Genomic DNA, 24,412 nt, shown 5'->3' with positions numbered 1-24,412 from the left:
AGTGCGTTTAGTTCACCTAAGCCGGCCGCCAGGTCCTGCCCCACACCCTTCCAGTTGGCGGCGGGCGATCCACTCGCGCACAACTTGTTGGCATAAGTTGAAATGAAAAATAAGAAAAAAACCCAACGGGCCCAAAGTGGAAGGGGTTTTACCCTTCTTGAAAAAGTTGCAAATCTTGAAAGTTCTTAGTATTCTTCCGCCTTTAAAAGTAGGCCCGCCCGTCTAGCACAGTGCTCAGTGACCTATGCAGAGATGCGCCAAGGGGCACAGCCGACGACCCAAACTGCTGGCCGGGGAACGGGCGGGGCTGGGACGAGTGTGTGAAGCTTGGTAACGGGAATGATCCAGCTAGGGACCATCCCCCGGAGTGGTGGGGGGCTACACTCATATTGGGGACAGACAGAACTGTCCCCCGTGGATGCTTTCAATTCTGAAACCGGCCGGGGTGTTTTGTCAGAGTGCCCTTTGCTCTCTTATTTCTTGTTTAAATAAAATAGAAAATGGAGAAACGGCAGCTCGCACGCCTCGCTCTCGCCCCCGCCTCTTCCGCCTGGAGGGAGACACGTCCCCGGCCGGTTCTCTTCATAGGGGTTCCAAATCGGTCCAGTCTGGCGGCGCGCGCTCGCTAAGCCGGCTGCCGGCCCCAACCACCCCACGCGCTTTCCCTCCAGGCCCCGGCGCAGGCGCGGGCGCACGCGCCGCCGCCCGCCGTTCCTTCCCTCCAGCGGAGGTGGGGGAAGGGGGAGTCGTTCCGTTTAACCCTGAGTTCCCCGAGCCCTCTTTAATTTGCTAAATTTGCAGCTTGCTAATTCCTCCTTTCACTTTCCTTCCTCTGGCTACCTTCCCTTATACCAAATTGTGGTTTATATTCAATGCAAAGTGGACCGAGCCCTAACCCTAACTTCTCCCTGCTCCCCCCTTTCATGCTTTTGCATTGCTTTCCATCGAATTCTGCAAATTTTGTAATAGGGGGAGGGATTTTTAAAATTGCATTTGCAAAGTTAGGTATCTGGACAAGCGTGGGGGGGCGGTAGGGAGGGAATGAGAAGCAGGCCCCGCCCCTACCGCCCTTTGCAAATAAAATCTAGAAGGGGGGGGGAGGAGCAGGAAGTGGCGGTGTGAGGGCTGCTGCACTGCTAGCAGAGCCGCGGTCCGGACGGCAGCGCGTGTCCCAAGCTCTCCGCCTCCCCCCGCCCGCCAGCCCGAGGCAGCCGGAGCCCAGCCTGCGGCCCCAGCAGCAGCGCCGAGAACAGCCCCAGTAGCAGCGCCATGGCCGGGTGGAACGCCTACATCGACAACCTCATGGCGGACGGGACCTGTCAGGACGCGGCCATCGTGGGCTATAAGGACTCGCCCTCCGTCTGGGCCGCTGTCCCTGGGAAAACCTTCGTCAACATCACGGTACTGCAAGGCCGTCGCGGTCCGGGAGACTGGCCGAACTTGGACCCCGAGGAAGGGACTTGGGTGGGGGCGGGTGCGGTCTGGGGAGGGCAGCGAAAGGCCGTGACCCGGTCCTTGCCCTGGGAGTGGCGTGAATGGCGGCTGCATGTGAGAGGGTCCCTCAATTGCCCCCTAAGTTCTAACCCCCAGGCGGAGGCTCCCATCCAGCTTGCCGCCCCGCTTTCCGCGACGGGGCGTTACATCCGGGGCACAGGGCGGGGAGGGGCGCGCCGCCCTGTGCGGCGGCCCACTTCCGCCTGGTCCAGGGCGGGGCGGGCACGCGCTGCAGTTCCAACCAGGGATTGTGATTGAGAGGAGAGTTGGGGACCCCTGGACCCCCAGCTCCACTTCCGGCCGCCAACTCGTGCCCCTTTCACCATTGTTCCCCGTTATGCTGGAGGAACCGTGGCCGGCGTTCCATGCCGGTCCTGTGTAGGCTCCCAGCCCCTCCCAACTCTGTTGGAGAAGGAGAGGCCACCTCACTCTTCACCTCCACCACCCACCCCGCGCCCCAAGTCTGCACAGTGGACTCAACATTCCTGTGAGACCAATCCCGGAAGTCCCCTCGCCCTCCCTTCCCGCCATCCTGCGGGGCCTGGAGCAGGGGAACTTTGTGAGAAGTTCTAGGATAGTATAAGTTAAGGAATAAGAAGTGACTACTGCTGTCCCCATCACTACCTCCCAGGTCCACACTGCCCGGAAGTGGGGAGGGGGAGCGGAAGTTCGAAAGGGGGGAAGGGGATTTCCGGGCGGGAGGGGACCGGATGTGGGGATTTGGGGTGTAAGGGGGAGGGGTGGAAAGGTTCCCTAGGGTATCTCGACCCGAGAGCTGGCATGCTGGGTCTAGCAGCGGTACTCTTTCCAAAGTTTTCCAACTTTCCCGGAAAGCCCTCAGGGATCTGCTTCCTCCTCTTGGGTCATAGATACCTGGACCTAAACTTTGGGTTACTTGGAGACCCAGGCGTCCCGGCCCCTAACAACTCCTTCAGATCCTTTGACCAAATAAGGGCAAAGTTGCTTCTCCCGCTTTGCCCGCCCCCTCCCTTCCCTTCTTAGCTTCTGCTTTTCCTGAAGGAGAGTTCTGAGCATCCAAAGGCTCCCCATTCCGTTCCACTCCACTCTTTACTGGCTTTTGTCCTCCATTTCCTGGGTTTGCTTTCCTTCTTAAACGAGATCTAAGTCTCTAGAGGAATATGTCTCTTCTTGTTACCGTTCTCTAGGTTTAAGGATCCTGATCTCTGTGTGTACTAACTTTCAACAGTTCTAAGAGTTTCTCCAATTTCATGGATATGCACGAAGCACCCAACACAACACACCTTTTGTGGCGGGGATTCTAGCTCCCCTGAGGTGTGAAAAGCAGGTGTGTCCTTGGAGAAGGTGGGAACCATAGTGTACTAACTTGATGAGTGCTTGGTTTCCCTTACAGCCAGCTGAGGTTGCTGTCCTTGTTGGCAAAGACCGGTCAAGTTTTTTCGTGAATGGGCTGACACTTGGGGGCCAGAAATGTTCTGTGATCCGGGACTCACTGCTGCAGGATGGGGAATTTACCATGGATCTTCGTACCAAGAGCACCGGCGGAGCTCCCACCTTCAACATTACTGTCACCATGACTGCCAAGAGTGAGTTTCCGAGTCTTACCCTTGATGTAGTTCCAAGATCATTAATGTGCGTCCGTCTATGAATCTTTTTCAGTGTGGTTCCCTAGTATAAAGGGACCAGATCAGCTTTCTACTCCCAGCCTGCTGAATGCTGGGACACTGGATAGTCCCTCCAGTTCTGTCTCAGTTCCTCTTGTAATATAAAAAAGTTGAACTGTATTACCTCCTAGGATTCTCCCTGCCTTGAGCCTTTTCAGATGAGAAACTCCAGTTTCTGGGAGGAGGTAGACTGTTAATCGTAGCCAGCGTTTAGCTGTTGTCTTCTGAGTTGGCAGGCTCATCCACATCCATTTCTAGCCTGAACACGAGTCAACAGTCTATAAGCCTTTGACTCCTAAATTTTAGTGTTCCGCTTCTAGTCTCTTAGCTTGATTTTTCCCTTTTGAAAAGCCCTTTTGTTTCAGGGTGACTGACAGCCTGCCTGTGTGCGTGTAGGGAGGGCAGTGGGAGAGATGAGGTTGGGTTACAACCCCCAGGGCTGGACAGCTGCTGAACAGCTGGCAGGGGGTGGTACTGTGACACCTGGGTTCCAGCCTCCTTTCTCTCTTCTCCAGCGCTAGTCCTGCTGATGGGCAAAGAAGGTGTCCACGGTGGTATGATCAACAAGAAATGTTATGAAATGGCCTCCCACCTGCGGCGCTCCCAGTACTGACCTCATCTTTGCCCCCCCCCCCCCACTCCCCACTGCTTTTGCACCCCTCTCCCTCCCATACACACACATACACCATTTTTATTTTTTGGGCCATTATCCTATACCCCTTGTCGCTGCCAAAACCACATGGGCTGGGGGCCAGGGCTGGATGGACAGATACCTCCCCCTCCCCATACCCCTCCTGTGTGTGGTTGGAAAATTTTTTGTTTTTTGGGGTTGTTTTTTTTTTTTCTGAATAAAAAAGATTCTACTAACAAGGTGCTGTGTGGTTTTAGCTTGGGTGTCAGGATGGAGGACAGTCAACTGTTGTTTGTCTCCTTTATCCTTGCTTGGGGTTAGGAATAGGAAAGGTTGAAGCACTACAATGTCTAGGAACTGGAGCTCCCCTCCATAAACTAAGCACCTGCCTCAGACCTATCTGGCCTGTTTCTTTTCTAGCCCTAGGTCCTCAGTTTGCCAGCTGAATTAGAGGGGAAGGGAACAGAACCATCCAGACCAGAGAATGGGCCAGACCTGTGGGCAAGGCAGGGCCAGTTGAGTCATCTTAAGGGTGGAGCTCCCTCTCTGACTCAGAACAAATGCCTGCTGGGCCTATCCTCATGACTAGGTTAGTCTCAGTAGTACTTTGCCCCTTTATGGCAAAAAGGGGGAGGGGGCACAATTCCCCAGATAGGTAAGAGGTCCGCCTATATAATGATCTTCCCCTTCTTTAGTCGACAAAACAACTTTATTAACCCAATAAATGAAGACCCAGTCCCTTTGCACCAACACCCCTCAAAAGGATGAGGTTGGGTTAAGGGAGAAACCTAGGGAAAAAATGTCCCATCCCTCAACATAGAATAGAGGGGGAGAGGCTGTGCAAAATAGGTCACCAGGGGTGGGGTGATTAGGAGTTATTAGACCAGGATGGCAGTTGGAGGAGAGGGTGGGGGATCTGTTGAAGACCCAGGGGAAACAAGGGGGGCTGAGGACAGGGAGCCAAAAGAAGTGGGAACTGTGGGGCTACAGCCCAAAAGTGGGGTCCGCTCTGAGGCAGGATGGTCCCTTGGTTCCCCTTCCTCGTCGCCATCTTGACCCTGAGTTTCTTCCTCCTGCTCCTCATCCCCAGGACCTCGATGGACAGGCTGCTTGCAGATGGGGCAGGTCTTCCTGGTCTGAGTGAGCCAGGGGTCCACACAGCGGCTGTGATACGCTGTCAAGAGGAATGAGGTGAAATAGCTGGTGCCTGCTGGTAGAGTGGGGACATGGGCACAGGAACTGAGGGCCTCACCATGAGCACAGGGGAGTACCCTCAGCTTGTCACCATCCACATATTCATCCAGGCAGATGGCACAGACATCATACTGGTCTCCTGGGAGAAGCAAAAAGGAGTCTTTACTGAGCCACCTTGGACCAAGGCCCACCTTGGACCAAGGCCCACAAGAACTCACTCTGGGAGGCCAGTGTGGAGCTAAACCTTGCATAAGTTATTTTCCCTGGTTCCACAGAGCCCATGGAAGAGCTAAGACTGAGCCTTGCAGGGCAAGGCCAGGGTAGAACAGGAGGAATTGGGGGTTAGAAGGGACAAAGAAAAGCAGAGGTAAGAAGGGAAGTGGGTTTTGGGGGGAGGTGTGAGGGTGGAGATAGAGTGGGAGGAGCGGAAATGGGGGCAGGGCTTCTGCTATTACCTTATATGGGCACTAGAGACTCCTGGGCCTAAGGACCTGGCAGCCCCTCCTCACCTGTTTCTTCTGAGACTAAATCCTCCGCACTCCCGTTTTTGTTCTACCTCCCTCCCTTACAAGCAAGGTTGGTCCTCCATCTTTCCCCTCAACTACTCCATTTAATCATCTTTGCTTCCCATCTGCTGCTGTTCCTGCCCCTTCTCATTGTATATATGGGTAACAAAGGAAAGGTGATATCAGGCTGGCATCTTCTCCCTACCATCGTTCTTTGCCCCACATCTCCTGGTCTCCAACTCCTTCAGAACCATGAAAGCTATGGGAAAGGTCTTCCACTCCTCTAGCCCTCTCACCCTTTTGATAGTCATGTGTTGGAATCTGTTTCAGTTGCTCTTTGGTCAGTCGATTCCGCTGGAGCCGTTTCCGGTGCTGGATACAACGAACTATCTGGAAAAAAGGGGTGGATGGATCAGATCAGCCTTAGGGAACAGGACTGGACAATCCAGTACAAACTATCCCCAACTCTAAACCCCAGATCCAGGCTGGTTTTAAAGGCCTCAGCTCTTCTCATCACACTCCCTGAGCTACTCACCATCACTGCTCCCATGGCCAAAACTAGCAGTCCCACAATCCCTGTGAAAGGGATGAGGTAATAACCCAGTGGGAAGCTATTGTCCGGGACCAGAAGAACCCGAGCCCTAGGAAAAGGAAGACCAGTGTCAAGAAAGGCAGGAAAAGCAAAGTGACAAAGGAAGAGAGACAAGTAACTGGCTCTGGACAAGGCCCAAGGATGGAAAAGGGGACAGAAAGTAAGTCAAGGGGCAGAGGATGAAGGGCCTGAGGCTTGGACTCCAGATTGGCATGGAAAAGTGCTGAAGGAAGACTGGGAAGGAAGGAAACGACCTACCCCTTCTCGTAGACAAAGAGGGCACGCAGGTACTCGGAGCTCCTCTCCCCAATAAACACAGATGGGATCCAGATCTGCTGCTGGATTTCCTCTGCAGGGGATCAGGGCATTATACTGAGGACTCACCCCTCTACAACCAAATCCTTTGGTAACACTGGCATTTGGTTCTTCTGTGCCATCCCACCCAAAGGATTGACTTCTTTCCCCTAAGCCTTTAGCCCACCCACCATCTCTTTAGTCTTGAGCTCTACTGAAAACCCAGTTATTCAGAGATGCCCCAACCTTACCACTATTCCACACCATGCTCAGAAGTTCATTGGAATTCACATTGTGTACTACAGCTGCACCATATCCAGCCTTCTGAGCATTCAGGACCTAGGGAGGACAAGGCAGGGAATAAGGAGCCATTATAGGCCTTGCCTCCCTTCATTCCTGGTGCCTTTTTTTACCCTCAGCTTCCCAGCTCCCACTCCACATTCAGCAACCTTGAGGTCAAAGTTGCAGTCGAATCTTCGAAGCAGTGCAATAAAGACTGACCCATTGACCGGGGCTGGGGGTGGTGGAGCAATGGGGCTGCAGGCATTGGCTGGTTGAGCCTCCACAAGAAAGCCCTGGGGAAGAGAAGTAAGAAACAGCTGGATTTTCACCTTCCTAGGTTCTGCTCCTCATAGAGCCTACCAGGCACACTGGTCCCCACATACTGAATGTTCTCTATCCTCCACTTCCTTCTCACTTCTGGGATTTCAGCATCCCACCCAAGTCACAAGTCTACCTCTCTTCAGCCTCCTGAAGATGAAATTGTATCAAACATCATCCCTTTACCAGACCCTCCCATTATCTCTCCCTGTCCCAAATGAGCTAACCTATATGCCATACTCCAAGCTAATTCAAATTCTGCTTTCCAGTTTCTCCATGATTGTACATAGATTCTCCACTCATCCATATCACTTTCCTTAAGTTTCGTTTCATACTCCCTTCTCCAGGACAAACTCATACAGAACATACCCACCTCTGTTAATAAATCAGACAATGCGCCCAAAATAGAGTCACTTGTGCTAAGCTCCGTGTCATCAAACTGAGACCAAACACCTAACTTAATTACAGTTTTAGCCTCTTCCAGAAATGTAATCTTAAACTAGTCATTCTGGAATTACCTGGTCAGCCCTAGTGAGGTAATCTGCCTGACAGACCCCTGCCATTCCCTGATGTGACTGCCACAACCAACCAGTTCTTTGCTAGTATAACTCCCTTGTCTTGCTCCCTTCTGTCTCAGTTGGTACAGCTTCCTTTCTATCTGCTACATGGGATACTGCCCAATTCACAAATCATTAAATAAAGCCAATAAAATCTTTAAAATTTATTCAATAGGATTTTGTTTTTTAACATCTCCCTTTAACTTTCCAATTACCCACCTTACAAACTGCATTGATATTTATGGCCCAGTTTTTGTTGTGGTAGTTTTTGTAACAAAGTACTACAAAATTGCTTACCTAGTTTAAGCCTCATAATAATCCTGATATAACTTCTATCTTTATCCCATGCTACAGTAAAACAAAGACTTAGAAAGCTAATTATCTTGTCGAATGTCAAATAAACCAGCAACTGACCCAAGACCCTACCCATAAGCAGCACTTCTCCCTGCTCCTATCTTGGTCCACTTTAAGCCTTCCTCACAGGGCTCAGAGTTTCAGGAGTAGACTCCGTCTCCCCCCTCTACATTCTGGATTCCACACTAGACGTGCTAATGCACTTCCTAACTTGACTCTTTTCCTACCTCTAACTTCATCCAAGGGCATAGCTCCTCAACCTCTACCCAGGATGGAAGATTCAGGGAAACAGAAAAATCAAATAAAATCACCTGAAGTCCCTCCTGGCTCAAGGCAGCCCCGAAGAGAGCTGGGAGGTCTTCAAAGTCCATGCTGGTATTGTGGTCCGAGGTCTGTGGACAAAAGATTCCGGGTTCCCCTTCAATCTGCAACATCTCCCTTCAGCGCCCTTCCCCCACCTGCCCCTTAGACTCACCGCTCGAATGAGCCCCCGGATGGGGGTCGCTCCCCAAAGCACAGAGGCCACAACAACTACAGGAAGCGGGAAGGCCGGAGGGTGCATGGCAGCGAGAGGGGAAGAGGTTGAGGAGGCCGCGTCCTGGTGGCAGGAGCAGAAGCGGAGTTCTGCGCCCTCTCCGCTCCTGCAGAATCCCAGGGGTCCGACCACCCCCAGGTCCCACTTTCCAGCTACATGGGGACGCAAGGAAGGAACCACGGCTCAGGGAGTGAGATACCCAAGCCGTTTAGAGAACCTGGGAGGAAGACACTAAACGTATCCTTTCCTGGTACACAGATAAAACGGGGGGAGGGGAAGGAAGTAAACACAGGTGACAGAAAAACTTCTGGAAGGGTGGGGGAAGCTCAAGGAGGTGGGACTTCCGGCCAGGTGGGCCGTCTTCCTAGGTCCTGGGAAAGGGTTTCCGGTAAAGAATGTCAGGCTGCTTCCAGCATTGGACGCTCAAGATGAAGGACTTCCGGTCCTAAAAGGACGTTTAAAACAAAAGTTAGAGGTGGAGGGAGTGCCTGTGTAGATTAAGGGAGCACCGAAGTGCCAGAAGACGACCTAGTTGTTTCCCGCTTACAGCCCGGAACCTGCAGCTGATCAGTTCACGAACCTCTCGTCCCTCGGGCCGCCGCCGCCGCCACGGTACCGTCAAGTCTCGCGAGAGCCCTCACAACACTGCCCTCCCACCGCTGAAATCTTGCTATTATTTATCGCGAGAGGCCTCCTAACTCCAGGCTAACCTAGCTTCCTCAATCTCGCGAGATCTTCAAAACTATTTTCCCGCGATTTCAATTAGGTAAAAACTGCGTCTATGGGCTGGCTTCCTAAATCTGCCACACCCCTTCGCGAATTTATCCTAGAGCTCCTCCTTCAGCACCGCCTTACTCCCGGCCACCTTTGCGCTGCGCGCCTGCGCCTGTGCTAGTTTTCAGCTGGCTCTGGACCTGAGAGCTACGAGGGTGTGCGCGCGCGCCCTTGCCCCTGTTGCGCGCGAGGTGTCACCTTGGGCGCGAGCGGGGCCGCGCGCGCACGGGACCGTGTGTCTAGGGCCATCGGGTAGTGATGGCGGCGACGGCGAGTCCCGGGACCGCCGGGATGGACGGGAAACCCCGTACCTCCCCTAAGTCGGTCAAGTTCCTGTTTGGGGGCCTGGCCGGGTAAGCTCAGGCCCCAGGGATGGGAAAGAGGAGGAAGGGATGGGTGCAAGAAACTGGGCCCAGTTCATCTTGGTCTGTTGCAGTGTATCGAGCCGGCATAGGGTCAGCGCCGTCCTCAGTCCTTGATGGGCTGCCAGGATCTTTTTACCCATTGCAGGGCCCCTACTAGGCTGCATGCAGGATCATTGCACGGCTCCCGCTGGGCAGCTACTTGAATTTCCCAACCCATTGCTTGGCTCTGCCTGGCTGTATGGAGTTCCAGGTCATTGCATGGCTCCTCCCGGTCACGAAAGGGTCCGGCTGCGTGCAGTCCCAGGTCACTCACTGTTTGACCACCCCCTTGGAGCTGCATGGAGCACTTTATTGAATGGCTCCTCCTTTACTATTGGACTTTTTAGATCCATTGCTCTTGATATACGGGGAGACTTATATACATGCTCACCAACCTCCTGAATATTTAATCAGTCGCATGGCAGGCCCTGCCCCTCATGACCCTTGTTGCCAAGCTCCATTGGGCATTGGTAGATCTGGGACACCTGGCCCTTCACTCTACCCCTGTCTTCCCCCCAGGATGGGAGCTACAGTTTTTGTGCAACCCCTGGACCTGGTGAAGAACCGGATGCAGCTGAGTGGGGAAGGAGCCAAGACACGAGAGTACAAAACCAGCTTCCATGCCCTCACCAGTATCCTTAAGGCAGAAGGGCTGAGAGGCATTTACACCGGGTATTGGGGCCACAGGATGGGGGTTAGGGTGTGGGTTGGCAACTCCAGACCTTGGCCTGATACGACTGACCCTTTCACTCTCCAGGCTGTCAGCTGGCCTACTACGCCAGGCCACTTACACCACCACTCGTCTTGGCATCTATACTGTGCTGTTTGAACGTCTGACGGGGGCTGATGGTACACCCCCTGGCTTTCTGTTGAAGGCCCTGATTGGCATGACTGCAGGTGCAACTGGTGCCTTTGTGGGAACACCAGCTGAGGTGGCTCTTATCCGCATGACTGCTGATGGCCGGTGAGTTCCAGGTCTGTGCCTGACCCCAGCCCCATTCCTTGAAATCTAGAATTAAGGACTTTTTATCTTAGGTTTAGAGCAGAGCATTCATCTGTTCTGGCCTCCCTTTCTTTGTTTCTGTGGGGCAGGATGGTCTGTCCTGAGCTTGGCCTCCCCCTGCCTTTTCACCAGGCTTCCAGCTGACCAGCGCCGTGGCTACAAAAACGTGTTTAATGCCCTGATTCGAATCGCCCGGGAGGAAGGGGTCCCCACACTATGGAGGGTGAGTGAAGTGGCTGGAGACTTGAGGGACATGGGATCAGATCTCAGGTATTTCTGACTACTCCCCAACTCCCCCCAGGGCTGCATCCCTACCATGGCTCGGGCGGTCGTCGTCAATGCTGCCCAGCTCGCCTCTTACTCTCAATCCAAGCAGTTCTTACTGGACTCAGGTGAGACCCAGAGCTGGGCCCTCAGCTCCCAGCCTGGCCTGGCCCAGCTCCAAGCTGACTGCCACTCCCTGTTTCCCCTCTCCCAGGCTATTTCTCTGACAACATCCTATGCCACTTCTGTGCCAGCATGATCAGTGGTCTGGTCACTACTGCTGCCTCCATGCCCGTGGACATTGTCAAGACCCGGTGAGTCTGCAGGCCTGGGCCTGGAGAAACTTGGGAGGGGCCCCTTTATGTCTCTCATGCCCCTACCTCCTCTCCTTCAGGATCCAGAACATGCGAATGATCGACGGAAAGCCAGAATACAAAAATGGGCTGGTGAGGAAGCAGGGCTGGGGGCTTGGGCTGGAGGATTGGATGTCCTGGGAAAACAATGAGGGTAGCGGGGTAGGAGGCCCAGGACCCCAGAGGTCAGGTCCTAGCCCAATGTCCTGCCCACCTGCCTGTCTAGGATGTGCTGGTGAAGGTCGTTCGCTACGAAGGCTTCTTCAGCTTGTGGAAGGGCTTTACACCGTACTATGCCCGCTTGGGCCCCCACACCGTCCTCACCTTCATCTTCTTGGAGCAGATGAACAAGGCCTACAAGCGTCTTTTCCTCAGTGGCTGAGGCAGGCGAGGGGCCTGTAGCCGGTGTGCTGGGGCTCCCAGTCGCCTGCTACTCCTACAGTCAGTGTGCCCTTGGGGGTCCTGGACTACTGCCCTGGGCTCCTCTATTTATTTTCCCTCCACAGTGTTGTTCCTTCCTCTGCGGTAAAGGACTTTGGTCTGTCCTACCCCCGCTGCAGCTTACCCTGCTTGTCCTGATCCTCGTGACCTCTCTGTCCCTGGCTGTGCCTCGGGGGGAACTGAGAAACTCTGAGGATTTCCAGACTCCTCTCGTTTGTTAGTTTCAGGGCACATAGGACAGCAGAAGATCCCCCCTTTTGGTAGGAAAACCAAGGCAGAGCTGAGGGGACCCAGAGAGAGCAGAAGCTGTCAAGATGGTCAGAGGGTCTGCAGTGGGAGGATGTGGCCTTTCTCCCTCCACCTCACTGTGGACATAATTAATAAATTGGATTGATAACGTTACCCCCAAATCTGAAGAGTTGTGAGGGCTGGAGGGGGAGGAGACTGGACAAAGAAGCGATGCCCTTAAGAACAGAAACTGGACTTTTTAAGAAAACTTATTAAAGAAAAAGCACTCACTAGTTTTATGCAAATACTATGTAAATCAGTGTTGTTTTAGCAGCTGACTGGGTCAAGAAAACCAAGTCCAGGCTCTGTTTGCTTCCCAGCCACTTGCCCAAGAATGCGACAGATGCACAAGTCAGCACAAGTCATCTCATGTAATCCCCAGGAAAAGTCTCTGGTGTCTGGTGACTGCTTTTATGGCCTTAAGGGGACGGAAATAAAGAGTCTGAGAAGAGAAGGTTGACCTACAGAGAGTGGATGGGCCAGGCTTGAGGGATTGAACACAGGAGCCAGGTGCCCAAAGCCTGGAGGTTTGAGGAAACAGGTTGTTGACCAGAAACTTGATCTGGACGCTAGGTTAGGGAGAGTGACTGCATTATCTTTTTGTGTGATTCCCGAGCCCTGCCCTCAAGGAGCCTAAAAACCTCTTAGAGCATAAAAAGGCATGGGAAGGTCAACTAGAAGGAGCCTTGGGCAGTAGGAGACCCTGAGTCTTCTGAGCCAGGGTAGGGGACAGGCAGACAACAGGTGGGAGGGCCTCTTGATAGAAGAGGTGGAGCTCAGCAGCCTGGCCCCCCTGCTGGGCCTTCCCACCCCTGCTGGTCTTTACCTGCTTCGGGTACATGCCAGCATGGGACATAGTGCCTGCCCTCTTTGAGACACTTGAACCTTGTATTTAAGGATTTCTAAATCCAGAGGGGAAGATGACAGGAGCAGTTGGGGAACTGGGAGTGTAGCAATAGACCCGTTGCTGGGCGATTTACAGCACTTGGCTCTGCCTGGGGGAGGAGAGACTTGGGCACAGTAGCAGTTAGACTCTCTGGGGAACCGGGGGCGGGGCATTACTCCTGGCTGACTGGAGAGCAGTGGCTTAGAGAAGACTGGGGAGTGGGTGATCTATGTGACGTTTGCAATAGCTGGAGCACAGGTGGTGAAGCATTTGCTGTTAAGAGATGAAGCTAGAGTGTGCTATGGATCAATGCACAGAAGTCCTTGGTTGCCAAGCTCAAGAGTTTGTTCTCTATCAGAGGAAGAGTTCAGAGCAGGAGAAATGCAGTCAGTTTTTCAAGTTAGGAAGATTCTTCCAGCACCATCTGGGGGAGGGGTTCTCTGTGGAGCCAGAAAGCCTCAGCCTCCCCACCCCCTGGGCCCTAAGCCTTGGTTTGGGTTGGAGCCAAGGTAGGAGAGAAGGCCCCATTGAACATGGTAGGGAGAATAGGGAAATCTGGCACCAGGAGTGAGGAGTGGGTTCCGTTTGCATGTATCCTAGCTTGACAGTAGGAAACCGAGACCGTTCGGCAAAACCCCCACCCTTCTTCTGTCCCACTCACCTGAACAGAGCAGGAAAGCTGCACTTCTGAGGCCACAGGTACACAGGCACCCTCGTTCACTCTTAGTATGGTGGGCCACAGACAGGTGGGCCTCAGTAGTGTTACTAACCTCCAGGGAACCTCACGGTTCTTGATCTGGAACTGGTGCTTGGCGCAGCCTGGAGTGTGGTCACCTCTGGAGGAGAGAGGTATGGATGCCATGCAGGGGAAGTGCAAGCTAAGACTAGAGCGTGTTTGGGTGAGTAGTGCAACTAGAGGCGGGGTAGTGGGGGCCTTGGGAATGCTAGGGACAGGTGTCCCAGCCACTCTTCTCCAAAAGAACCTGATTCTTCTTTTCAAAATTATTAAGAATTTCCTTTACAAAAAATTTTTTAAAGATTTTATTTATTTTTAGAGAGGAGAAGGGAGGAAGGGAGAGACACATCAATGTGTGGTTGCCTCTTGCACGCCCCCTACTGGAGACCTATCCTGCTACCCAGGCATGTGCCCTGACTGGGAATTGAACTGGGAACTCTGGTTTACAGGCTGTCACTCAATCCACTGAGCCACACCAGCCAGGGCTTGAAGTTCGTTTTTATTATACAAACAATATGATGGTAGAAAACTAGAGGGTGCCAAGCAGAGGAAAGGAAAACCATGTTTATACCACCGAGACAATCAGGGCTCACATCTTGATAAGTTCCTTCAAATTTTTAATACACAGATAATCATGGAGGCCATGCTGTTTTTTATTTGCTTTTTCCTAAAATTTCCCCAAAGTGGTAATAACCTAGTAGTCTGCGAAACACCCCTATCCCCATCTGATGCAGCACCGGGAACTGTTTTCTATGACCCACCCAACTCATCTCACTACCCGTCCTGGTTTGCTGTTTCTGTGGTGTGAAAAAGAGACTTCTGAGAAAGGAAAAGTGATTAAGACTTCCCACAACCCTGTGCTTTTTACTCCCACCCTGCCGTAGCTATATCCTAATAAGAAAGCTCATCAGAACCTCTAAAGTCCCCAAATTACTCACCCTCAGAGGCTGTGGCCAGAGTACCTAATGCTCACTGTACCCAGCAGGTCCTGACCACGACCCAGACTCAGGGCTGAGGGCCGCCGTCCTGCCACCAGAGGTCCCACGCGGCCATTAGGCCGGACCCACAGGAAGAGGCTGGAGCGGAAAGTTGGGAGTGTGCCTTGAAGGAAAAGCAGCCAGGCCCGGGGCACAGCCACTTGCCTTCCCCTCTGCAGCTCCACATGTGTGGTGTGCTTGGCTGTGGCCAGGGCAACAGACTGGCCAAAGCCCAGGGCCTGTGGTTTCGTGTGCCGGACCCAGGTCAGCAGCAGGATGAGGACCACAGAGGCAAACAGGAGCCAGAGGAGACCCAAGATATAGAAGCCCAGGGGGAGGAGACAGCAAAAGTCAGGGTTGAGAAAAGGGTCATTTCTGGAGCTGTCCACATTCCCGTGAGCCACCCCACGGACCTTTGCAAGGTCGTCAAATTCAGAGATAATTGTGAATTCTGATGTAGGGAGTGAGGTGGATTCTGTGGTGGTTGAGAGGATCGGTTCTGAGATGGTCTGGATTGTGGTGGGTTCTGGGGCAGTCAGGGTTGTGGTAGGTGGGGTTGTGGGTTCTGGGGGGGTTGGGGTTGGGGTGGTCGGGGTTGTGGTGGGTGGGGTTGTAGGTTCTTGGGTGGTCGGGGTTGGGGTGGGATCTGGGGTGATCGGGGTTGGAGTGGATGGAGTTGTAGGTTCTGGGGTGGTCGGGGTTGGGGTGGGATCTGGGGTGGTCGGGGTTGTAGTGGGTTCTGAGGTGGGTAGGGTTAAGGTGGGTAGGGTTGTGAGTTCTGGGGTAATTGGGGTTGTGGTGGGTTTAGTAGTGGGTTTAGGAGTTTTGGAGAATGTGATGGGTTCTCTGGTGGTTGGGAATGTGGTCTGTTTCTCAGTGGATTCTTGGGTTGGAGGCAAGTAGGGCATTTGATTGTGTAGAGAAGCAGCAGATTCTGAGTAAAGCAGGCCCCAGAGTGTTGTGTTGGCTTTGGTGTTGGTGACGACAGCCTTTGTAGGCACCGTATTACTCCCAACCTCAAAGCTATCATCATAGTCTGCTGTGTAACCCTCACCATTCAGATGGGGGCAGTCCTTGTTTGTATAGTCAATGATGGGTGTCTTGGCCTCATTGACACATCGCACACTGTTCACATTGGGGGTCATGGCCTTGACATCCACACCCTCCATCCATAAGTAGACATTGTTTTCATTGTCTTGGAGCCAGAGACTGAAATAAAGGATGCCACAGTCACAGTACCAGGGGTTGTTATGAAGAAAGGCAAAAGGCAGGAGGAGATCCCCAAAGAAGCCCTTTGGTATGGTGCGCAGCCAGTTCCCTTGGAGGAAGAGGGTGTCAAGTTCCTGCAACCCATCCAGGAGCCCAGAAGGAAGTTCCATTAACTGGTTGTCAGCCAGATCGAGCTTTCTGAGCTGGGGTGTGGACGCCAGGAGCCTGTGGGGCAGAGTCTTCAGCTTATTGCCACGAAGGCGGAGCTCATGGAGTTGGCTCAGGCCAGCCAGGGCACCAGGAGACAATGAGTTCAGCTTGTTGTAGGAGACATCCAGGGTAGTGAGTGCTGGCAGTGCACCTCCTAGCAAGGGCAGGCTTGCCAACTGATTGTGGGGTATTTCCAGGATCTCCAGCAGTGGCAGCACCCCGTCAGCCTGCAGCCTGGTCAGCTGGCTGTTCTCCATGTGCAGCTGAGTTAGCAGAGTCAGAGGCTCCAGGGGCGCCATGGAGAAGGTGCCCAAGGAGTTCTTGCCCAGGTGGAGGATGGCTGTAGCTGCTGGCAAATCTGGAGGCAGTGCCTTCAGCCCCCGATTATCACAGTTCACTTCTAACAGGTTGGCCACTTTAGAAGTCTCACAGGTGGATTGGGGGCGTGAGGGGCTTGGCAGCAGGAGCAGCAAGAGGAAGAGAGGCATGGGGACCTGTGGGCAAGGGGACTTTGAGTGGGTATCCTACTGGCTCCCCGTATTACTCCCTTAGTCCCTAGTCCTCACTGAAGCCTCTAGGATCCTTTCCAGAAGCTCGACTCCCACACTTCCCATCCTCTCCACTCCCCTCACCCACCATTGCCCCTCAGAGCCTAAACTGCTAGCTCCAGGTCCTTGGCCCTCATCCCTCCCTCAGACCCCTTCCTCTTCCAGCCCCAGCCCCAGCTTACAGGCAGGCAGAAAAACCTCCAAAGGCACAGAGCTTCTTCCAGGGTGTGACTCGCTCCTTCTTCCAGCTCCAGGGAGGGCTGGTCAGGGACAGGAAGGGGATGGAGAGGAAATACCAGCCTGATAAGGGCTCATGTGACCCAGTGAACAGTCTCCTTCCCGACACAGGCCCTTATCACCCCCTTCCACAACTTTCCCCCAAGCCCTCCTTTTGGCTGTACTCTCTCCCACTGGGGAGAACTCCAACCACCACCCTCATCCAGCTTTTAGAAACCTCTCCAGCTGCCATTCTCGCTTCCCCTTCATAGCCACATTCTTAGAGTTGCCTAATTTTAACCCTCACCTCCCTCTGCCTTCTCACCCGACTCTGGGCTGGTTTTTGGTCCCACCACTCCCCTCCACTGGCTCAGTTCTTACCAAGGTTGCCAATGCCCCCCATCCCTCTGCATCCACTGGACACTTCTCCATTGTGATCTTGCTTGACTTTTGCAGCCTGCATACTCATGGCCACACCTACCTTGGGATTCATAACACTAGTTTTCCTGGCTTTCGTCTTAACTTTCTGGCTGGCCAGTCTCAATCTCTGCTGTGGATTGGCCATTCCTCTTCCTCTGCCCTTCATGAAAATTAACCTGCTCCCAGACCTGGGTTCTTTGTTAACCTGCCCTCTTCTTTCCTTATGCTACACAAACACCGAGGTTATTCTCATCCATCCCCTTGCACTCACCTACCACCTGTACTCCAGTGACTCTCAAAACTTTCTCTCTAGCCCAGATCCCTCTCCTGAGACCCAAACACATATGTCCCACTGCCTTTTGGATTTCTGGGGTGTTCCAAAGACACTAAAACAATATATTCAAAACTGAGCTCATCATCCAAGTAGCTTATCCTCCTGTGTTTCCCAACCTAGTGAATGTACCATCATCCATCCATTTGTCTAGCCAAGCAATTTTCAACCTTTTCCATCTCATGGCACACAAACTAATTACTAAAGTTCTGCAGCACACCAGAAAATATGAATTTTGGGGGCAATCTGACAAAAAGTAGGCATAATTTTGATTGATTTACAAAAAATAGTAATTGCCTACCCTTTTTGTTCCAAGTGATCTTTTTTTTAGATTTCATTCATTTACTTTTTAGAGAGAGGGGAATGGAGGGAGAAAGAGAGGGAGAGAAACATTGATCCACTGCCTCTTGCAAGCCCCCAACTGGGGACCTGGCCTGCAACACAGACACGTGCCTTGACTTGGAACCAAACCGGTGACGTTTCAGTTCAAAGCCGGTGCAGTCCACTGAGCCACACCAGCCAGGACCCAAAGCAACTTTTTAAAAAAGTCAGGTGCCTATACTTTTATATAAGGATTTCTGGTACCAAGAATTAACCAGTCAGAGGCAAACTTATGCAATGTGATCAATAAGATGCAGCTCTATTATATGACCTATGTACTTATGGGTCGAGACAGGGTATTCACACAGGACCAGTGTTGTGGTATTGGCTGTTGTCATTTTTTAAATTTGACAATCTAAGAAAAAAGAGGTCAGTGCCAGTGACTAAATAATCAGGTATCATATGTTTTAAAAATTCTTGTAGCACACCAGTGTACCACAGTACACTGGTTGAAAATCGCTGGTCTGGCACCGGCTGGGTAGCTCAGTTGGTTAGAGCGTTGCCCAGTATGTGAAGGTTGAGGGTTCAATCTCTGATCAATGGATATCCAAGAAACAACCAGGGAATGCATCAGTGAGTGGAACAACCAGCTGATGTTTCTCTCTCTCAAATCAATAAATAAAAAGTAAGAAAGAAAAGATAATCGTTCATCTAAGGTAGATACAAAAAAGTTAACAGAAAAGAAAAAAAAGGACAAGGAAGAAACAAATGAGAAAGAAAAAATAAAAACAAATAAAATACAGAAAAGAAAAAAGGCAATCTGGTTAATCAATACCAACAAAATCCCTGATAGTCATCCTTAACTCTTCTGCTCCCTCATCCCGACCTCCAACCTGTCACCAGGTTCCATTAACTTTACTTCCTAATATCTCAAATCCATTTCTTTCTATTCCTGCTGCCACCATTCCTAGTCCAGGGTGTCATCTCTCTACTGTTTCATTGCAACAGCCTTCCATCTGGTCTCTTTCCTTTTTCCCATTCTCCCCTGGAGTTGTTTTTCAGAACTTCAGATTTTCTCAAATCCTTCCACTGTTTGAATCTCATCAATTGCTCTTTATAGCTCTTGGGAGGAAGTCTAAGATCCCTAACGTGACCTGTAGGCTTCTGTGTGATCTGAACCTTGCCCACCTGTCTAGCCATATCTCTCAGCACTCCACCCTTCACTCTAGACCATTCTCTGTCTTGTGCATGGACTCTCTTCTTATCCCCTGTCCCCTTCTGTGTAACTCTTAACTTATATGAAAAATTATAGCCTAGAATTTCTTCCTTTGAAAAGCCTTTTAGGACTTCCCAACAGCAGGTTAGTCGCCTGTTTCAGGGATTCAGCCACCATTGGCCCACTGCCCCTTCTAATGATTAAAGTGTTCTACAAACTGTCCCCCAGAAAGGCTACCGTGCAACCACATAAGCCAACCCCTGTCTGTTCACCATCGGTGACTGGACAAGGGATGCATACTTGAGCCAGATGCAATCTCTAGACTTGCCATTTATATAATTTGCTGGCTGCAAAAAATATTTTAAAATGTGGAGAAAAAAGCCCTGCCCAGGTGCTCAGTTTGTTGGAGCATTATCCTACACACTGAAAGGTCACTGATTTGATTTCCAGTCAGGGCACATGCCCAGGTTGTGGGTTTGATCCCTAGTTGGGACAGTGCAGGAGGCTACCAATCAATGTTTCTCACATCGATATTCCTCTCTCTTCCTCTCTTCCCTTCTCCTCTCTCTCGAATGAGAATAAGGAAATAAACCTTTTAAAACGTGTGGAGAAAATAAGGCAACAAGTAGAAGGAAGTGAGGTGGAAAGTTGCATATAGAGAAGGAATAATGTGGAATAAGGCCCCTGAGGCTGTTGGGTTTTGCTGCATTGGTATCAGAGTTTTTAGCTGTAAGCAACAGAAATGTTCTAGTTTAGACTGAAATAAATTTATTAAAAATACATTGCCTACCTCACAGATTTGTCAGTGAGGGCTAGAGAACCAGTCTTGAAACTGTGTAGCCAGGACAGTGCCCAGGACTAGGCTGCAAAACCAGTCTGGTGAGCAAAAGTCTGCTCCTGCTGCAAGACCAGGTCACTGAAGTTTGCACTGCTCCAGCTGCAGAGCCAGGGACTCAGTGTTGTCACAACTACTCTGCTGCAGAGAGAGTTTGGCACCACCACTACCTCTTTGTGATACTAGCTTCTTCAAAGTCTGGTGAAAGTCTGATTGGTCATGTGCCTGTAACTTAGCTGCAAGAGGTCGTTGAAAGCAAGTATCTTATATTTTCATCCTCTGTAATAGGAGTCAAGTTCTGTTTCTCCAAGGATTCATAAACTGAAGGATTTTTGTAGTCATAGGAAAAAATTCATATGCTTTGGCACCTACTGAAATGATCCTATGTTTTACTTTGTTGTTAATGTCCTTGTTTTTTTTCTAACTTTGCATCTTTGAATGCTTGGGATGAACCCTACTTGTCATTATGAATTATTCTTTTAATATAATTCTAGGTTGGCTTGTTCACATTTTCTTTAAAACTTTTACATCTGCCCTGGCTGGTGTGGCTCAGTGGACTGAGCGCCAGCCTACAAAACAAAAGGTCACTAGTTCCATTCCCAGTCAGGGCACATGCCTGAGTTGTGGGCCAGGTCCCCACTTGGGGGATGTATGAGAGGCAACAAATTGACATTTCTTGCACCAGTGTTTCTCTCCCTCTCTATCTCCCTCCCTTTCCCCTCAAATAAGTAAATAAAATCTTTTTTAAAAAAAACTTTTATATCTACATTAGAAAATGGGAGTGGCCTGGGTTGACATTAGCATCATGGCTGAGTAAGAACACTCCATCATTTCTGCACTTAAACTTGCAACATGTCACAACTATAGCTCAATAAAACTTCCCTTGCTCAACACATAAACACATCTGAAAGATTCAGAATGTCGGAAGATGGTTGTATTGAAATAAGTAGGGGATTCCCCTGGCTCGTATAGCTCAGTGGATTGAGCATGGGTCTGTAAACCAAAGGGTCACTAGTTCGATTCCTGGTCAGGGCATATGCCTGGGTTGTGGGCCAGGTCCCCAGTGCAGGGCACATGACAGGCAACCACACGTTGATGTTTCTCTACCTCTCTTTCTCCTTCCCTGCTCCTCTCTCTAAATATGAATAAATAAAATTTAAAAAGTAAAAATATAAGGTTCACTAGAAAAAAAAATTTTTAAAGAAAAAGAAATAGGTAGAAGAAGTGGCACAGGGGGAAGGACCAGACAGTGGGCGCTAATGCAGTTCAGCACCCACTGTGGCTGCAGTGACAGTGGTAGCAGAGAAGTCAAGGTGCAGCCCTCACACTATAGCCTGGAATGTAAGATGAGGCCATCTCCCTTCTCCCCATCAAGGCAGAACCAGGTAGAGGTGATTAGGATGCTTAAAACAACACAACAGTGCTGGCAGCCATTACTGGAAGAGGGTGGAGTTGCAACATTGCTAACTTATTTCCCCTGCCCCACACTCCTGGTAAAGAAAACTGAGATGCCTTAAGGACCATAGGAAAAAGAAAGTACTCTACCTATCAGCCTGCTGAATTGTTGAGAGCAAACAGTACCTAAACAAGAAAAAAGTTCACTACCTCAATGTACAGGCAGAGAAACAAACCATTAAATACCATAAACAACCAAGGTAAATTGGGAGCACAGAAAAAAAAAAAATCCCCAGGAACTAAACTCAAAGTCATGGAAGATGGTGATTTAAATGACAGAGATTTCAAGATTACAGTTATGAAGAAACTCCATGATTTATAGGAAAACACAGAAAGGCAGTTCAATGAGTTCAAGAATAAAATTAATGAACAAAAGGAATACTTTACCAAAGAGATGGAAACTATAAGAAAGAACCAAAAGGAAATTCTGGAGCTGAAGAACTCAGTAAAGGAGATGAAGAATATACTAGAGAGCATTGAAACTAGAGCAGACCAGATGGAAGAGAGAGTTACTGAGTATGAAGATAAAAACCTATAAATGATTCAGGAGAGAGAAAAGAGAGAAGTAGATGCTTTTAAAAAATGAAAGAACTCTGTGAGAACTATCTGACAATATTAGAAAGAGCAACATAAGGATAATAGGTATACCAGAAGTGGAGGAGAGGGAATGAGAACAGAGAGCCTAGAGAAAGAAAGAATTAGAACTTCCCAAGCATATGGACTTTAGAATAGAGGAAGCTAATAGACCAATGCAAAAAGATCTTCTCCAAGAAACATTTTATTCAAACTCAAAATTAACCCTCTGCGCCCTGGCTGGTATAGCTCAATGGATTGAGTGTGGGCTGTGAACCAAAGGGTTGCAGGTTCAGTTCCCAGTCAGGACACATGCCTGGGTTGCAGGCCATATCCCCAGTGGGGGGCACATGAGAGGCAACCACACACTGATATTTCTTTCCCTCTCTTTCTCCTTCCCTTCTCCTCTCTCTAAAAATAAATTTTAAAAAAAGATAAAATTAAAAAATAAATTTATTAAAAAAAATAACTCTCTGCCCTATGAGGATAGGAGAAGGTGGTGCCTGCAGGCCAGGAAAAGGCCCTCACCAGGAGTCCATTATGTGAAACCTGACCTGGGACTTTCAGTCTCCAGAACTTTGAGAACAAATGCCTATTGTTTTAAGTCACCCATGTGTGTAGTATTTTGCTATGGTGGCTGAGCAGGTTAACAGTCCCCTCACCCTTTGTGTCCTTGGAGCAATGGTTCCAGCCAGCTGCTGCATGGCACTACAGTGCCAGGGAACTGCTGGTGTCTTTGTAGGGAGTTCTCTCTCCCAGAGCTGCAGGGGTGGGAACCTTCACAGTGGGGCACAGCAGTCAGAGCCTTGACTCACTCTCCCTACTCCCTGGTGGCACTGGAGAGGGAGACATGTCCCCACATCTCCCCTGGGCCTTCATTTCCATCACTGGACTTGTCACTTTTATTACAGAGCCCATTTTTTGTCCACACCTGGCTGCCTCTTACAAAGATTTCCATGTGACTCAGAGTGGAAAGTCAACAAGGAAATTTGGCTTTAAATGACAAATTAGACAAAATGGACTTAATATTTATACAACTTGCATCCCCAAACAACAGAATATACATTATTTTCAAGTATACACAAAACATTGTCAAGAATAGAAAATATGTTGGGGCAAAAAAATAGTCTTAATAAATTTAAGAAAATTGACATCATACCATGCATATTTTCTTACCACAACAGTATGAAACTGGAAATTAACTTTAAGAGTTGAAAGACTACAAGTATGTGGAGATTAAACCACATGCTACTGGCCCTGGTTGGGTAGCTTAGTTGATTAGAAGGATTTCCTGATATGCCAAGGTTGTGGGTTTGATCTCTGGTCAGGGCACATACAAGAAGCAATCAATGAATACATAGATAAGAAGAACCACAAATTGATGATTCTCTCTCCCTCTCAAATCAATAAGTAAAAATTTTAAAAAATGAACCACATGCTACTGAAAAACTACTGGGTCAAAAAAGAAATAAAAGACCAAAATATATAGAGAGACAAGTAAAAATGATAATATGACATGCTAAACTTTTGGGGATGCAGCAAAAGCAGTATTAAGAGGGACATTTATAGCATTATAGGCCTACCTCAGGAAACAAACAAACAGAAAAACTCAAATAAACAATCTAATATTGCCGTGGCTGGTGTGGCTCAGTGCATTGAGTGCCGGCCTGTGAACCAAAGAGTCACCAGTTCAATTCCCACTCAGGGCACATGCCTGGGTTGTGGGCCAGGTCCCCAGTAGGGGGCACACAGGAGGAACCGCACACATTGATGTTTCTCTCCCTCTCTTTCTCCCTCCTTCAGCCCTCTCTAAAAATGAATAAATAAAATCTTTAAAAGAAAAACAACAATCTAATATTATCTCCTAAAAGAACTAGAAAAAGAAGAACACACAAAGTCCAAAATCAGTAGGATGAAGGAAATAATAAAAATTAGAGTGGAAATAAATGAAATAGAACAAAAATATAATAGAAAACATTAATGAAACATGAGCTGGTTCTTTGGTGGGGGAAACCAAAATTAACAAATCTCTGGCTAGACTCACTAAGGGAAAAGGAGAAAAGACTCAAACAAGTAAAATTAGAAATAAATGAGGAAAATTTACAATGGATACCACAGAAACACAAAGGACTATGCAAAAATGCTTTGAAAGTCTATGCACCGCTAGATTCACCTTAGAAATATGCAGCCTTCTTAGACTGAATCATAAAGAACTGGAAAACCTTAACCAATCACTATTAAGAAAATTGAAAGAGTAAACAGAAATCCCTTCTCCACCACTCAAAAAAAAAAAAGTCCAGGATGAGATGGTTTCACTGGTGAATTCTACCAAAATTCAAAGATTTTATACCAATTCATCTCAACCTATTCCAAAAAATTGAGGAGGAGGAGGATATACTTCCTAACTTATTTTATAAACCCAATATTATCCTGATACCAAAAACTAGGCAAAGACAACACACACAAAGAAAATTACAGCCCTGGCTGGTGTAGCTCAGTGGATTGAGTGCAGGCTGTGAACCAAAGGGTCACCAGTTCAATTCCCGGTCAGG

The 24,412-nt window shown here is 49.7% G+C and overlaps 4 protein-coding genes across 6 annotated transcripts; 2 read left to right on the top strand and 2 right to left on the bottom strand.

The window, feature by feature from the left end:
* The first annotated feature begins 1,095 nt into the window (after positions 1-1,095).
* On the top strand, positions 1,096-4,004 carry PFN1 (profilin 1). Its single transcript, XM_024564922.3, has 3 exons — positions 1,096-1,401; positions 2,867-3,059; positions 3,653-4,004. The coding sequence occupies exons 1-3, from the start codon at positions 1,270-1,272 to the stop codon at positions 3,748-3,750; spliced, it is 423 nt and encodes a 140-aa protein (XP_024420690.1). The 5' UTR covers positions 1,096-1,269; the 3' UTR covers positions 3,751-4,004.
* A 454-nt stretch (positions 4,005-4,458) lies between these two features.
* On the bottom strand, positions 4,459-9,110 carry RNF167 (ring finger protein 167). 2 transcript variants are annotated; one of them, XM_024564921.3, is made up of 10 exons: positions 8,981-9,110; positions 8,341-8,845; positions 8,177-8,257; positions 6,804-6,929; positions 6,606-6,693; positions 6,319-6,409; positions 6,004-6,109; positions 5,765-5,858; positions 5,021-5,101; positions 4,459-4,942 (listed from the first exon to the last, which is right to left on the bottom strand). In XM_024564921.3, exons 2-10 carry the CDS (start codon positions 8,425-8,427, stop codon positions 4,647-4,649), a joined length of 1,050 nt encoding a protein of 349 aa, XP_024420689.1. In that variant the 5' UTR covers positions 8,428-8,845; positions 8,981-9,110; the 3' UTR covers positions 4,459-4,646. The 2 variants fall into 2 exon arrangements, with proteins under 2 accessions (XP_024420689.1, XP_045054824.1); XM_045198889.3 differs by having other exon boundaries at positions 8,948-9,027.
* SLC25A11 (solute carrier family 25 member 11) lies at positions 9,040-12,041 on the top strand. Of its 2 annotated transcripts, none has more exons than XM_045198890.3 (8): positions 9,040-9,166; positions 10,098-10,250; positions 10,336-10,542; positions 10,714-10,804; positions 10,883-10,973; positions 11,060-11,159; positions 11,240-11,291; positions 11,425-12,041. In XM_045198890.3, the coding sequence occupies exons 2-8, from the start codon at positions 10,099-10,101 to the stop codon at positions 11,578-11,580; spliced, it is 849 nt and encodes a 282-aa protein (XP_045054825.1). In that variant the 5' UTR covers positions 9,040-9,166; position 10,098; the 3' UTR covers positions 11,581-12,041. The 2 variants fall into 2 exon arrangements, with proteins under 2 accessions (XP_045054825.1, XP_024420969.1); XM_024565201.4 differs by lacking the exon at positions 9,040-9,166 and adding an exon at positions 9,293-9,527.
* Positions 12,042-14,231: 2,190 nt separating this feature from the next.
* Positions 14,232-17,190, bottom strand: GP1BA (glycoprotein Ib platelet subunit alpha). The gene is made up of 3 exons (XM_045198887.2): positions 17,091-17,190; positions 16,676-16,753; positions 14,232-16,439 (listed from the first exon to the last, which is right to left on the bottom strand). Exons 1-3 carry the CDS (start codon positions 17,139-17,141, stop codon positions 14,490-14,492), a joined length of 2,079 nt encoding a protein of 692 aa, XP_045054822.2. The 5' UTR covers positions 17,142-17,190; the 3' UTR covers positions 14,232-14,489.
* Positions 17,191-24,412: the final 7,222 nt, after the last annotated feature.

The sequence above is a fragment of the Desmodus rotundus genome, chromosome 9 (genome assembly GCF_022682495.2).
Source record: "Desmodus rotundus isolate HL8 chromosome 9, HLdesRot8A.1, whole genome shotgun sequence".
NCBI lineage: Eukaryota > Metazoa > Chordata > Mammalia > Chiroptera > Phyllostomidae > Desmodus > Desmodus rotundus.
Note: the sequence above shows the minus strand (reverse complement) of the source record. Positions and strands in the feature narration are given on the sequence as shown.

Coding starts and splice junctions, on each gene's coding strand:
- PFN1 (XM_024564922.3), top strand. CDS start 1,270: ATGGCCGGGTGGAACGCCTACATCGACAACCTCATGGCGGACGGGACC. Junction 1,402..2,866: donor AAACCTTCGTCAACATCACG/GTACTGCAAGGC, acceptor TTTCCCTTACAG/CCAGCTGAGGTTGCTGTCCT. Junction 3,060..3,652: donor TGTCACCATGACTGCCAAGA/GTGAGTTTCCGA, acceptor TCTCTTCTCCAG/CGCTAGTCCTGCTGATGGGC.
- RNF167 (XM_024564921.3), bottom strand. CDS start 8,427: ATGCACCCTCCGGCCTTCCCGCTTCCTGTAGTTGTTGTGGCCTCTGTG. Junction 6,410..6,605: donor GAGCATGGTGTGGAATAGTG/GTAAGGTTGGGG, acceptor GATCCCCTGCAG/AGGAAATCCAGCAGCAGATC. Junction 4,943..5,020: donor GGTACTCCCCTGTGCTCATG/GTGAGGCCCTCA, acceptor TCCTCTTGACAG/CGTATCACAGCCGCTGTGTG.
- SLC25A11 (XM_024565201.4), top strand. CDS start 9,433: ATGGCGGCGACGGCGAGTCCCGGGACCGCCGGGATGGACGGGAAACCC. Junction 9,528..10,097: donor CTGTTTGGGGGCCTGGCCGG/GTAAGCTCAGGC, acceptor TCTTCCCCCCAG/GATGGGAGCTACAGTTTTTG. Junction 10,543..10,713: donor CGCATGACTGCTGATGGCCG/GTGAGTTCCAGG, acceptor CCTTTTCACCAG/GCTTCCAGCTGACCAGCGCC.
- GP1BA (XM_045198887.2), bottom strand. CDS start 17,141: ATGGAGAAGTGTCCAGTGGATGCAGAGGGATGGGGGGCATTGGCAACC. Junction 16,754..17,090: donor GGGGGGCATTGGCAACCTTG/GTAAGAACTGAG, acceptor GTCCCTGACCAG/CCCTCCCTGGAGCTGGAAGA. Junction 16,440..16,675: donor GGAGGTTTTTCTGCCTGCCT/GTAAGCTGGGGC, acceptor CCTTGCCCACAG/GTCCCCATGCCTCTCTTCCT.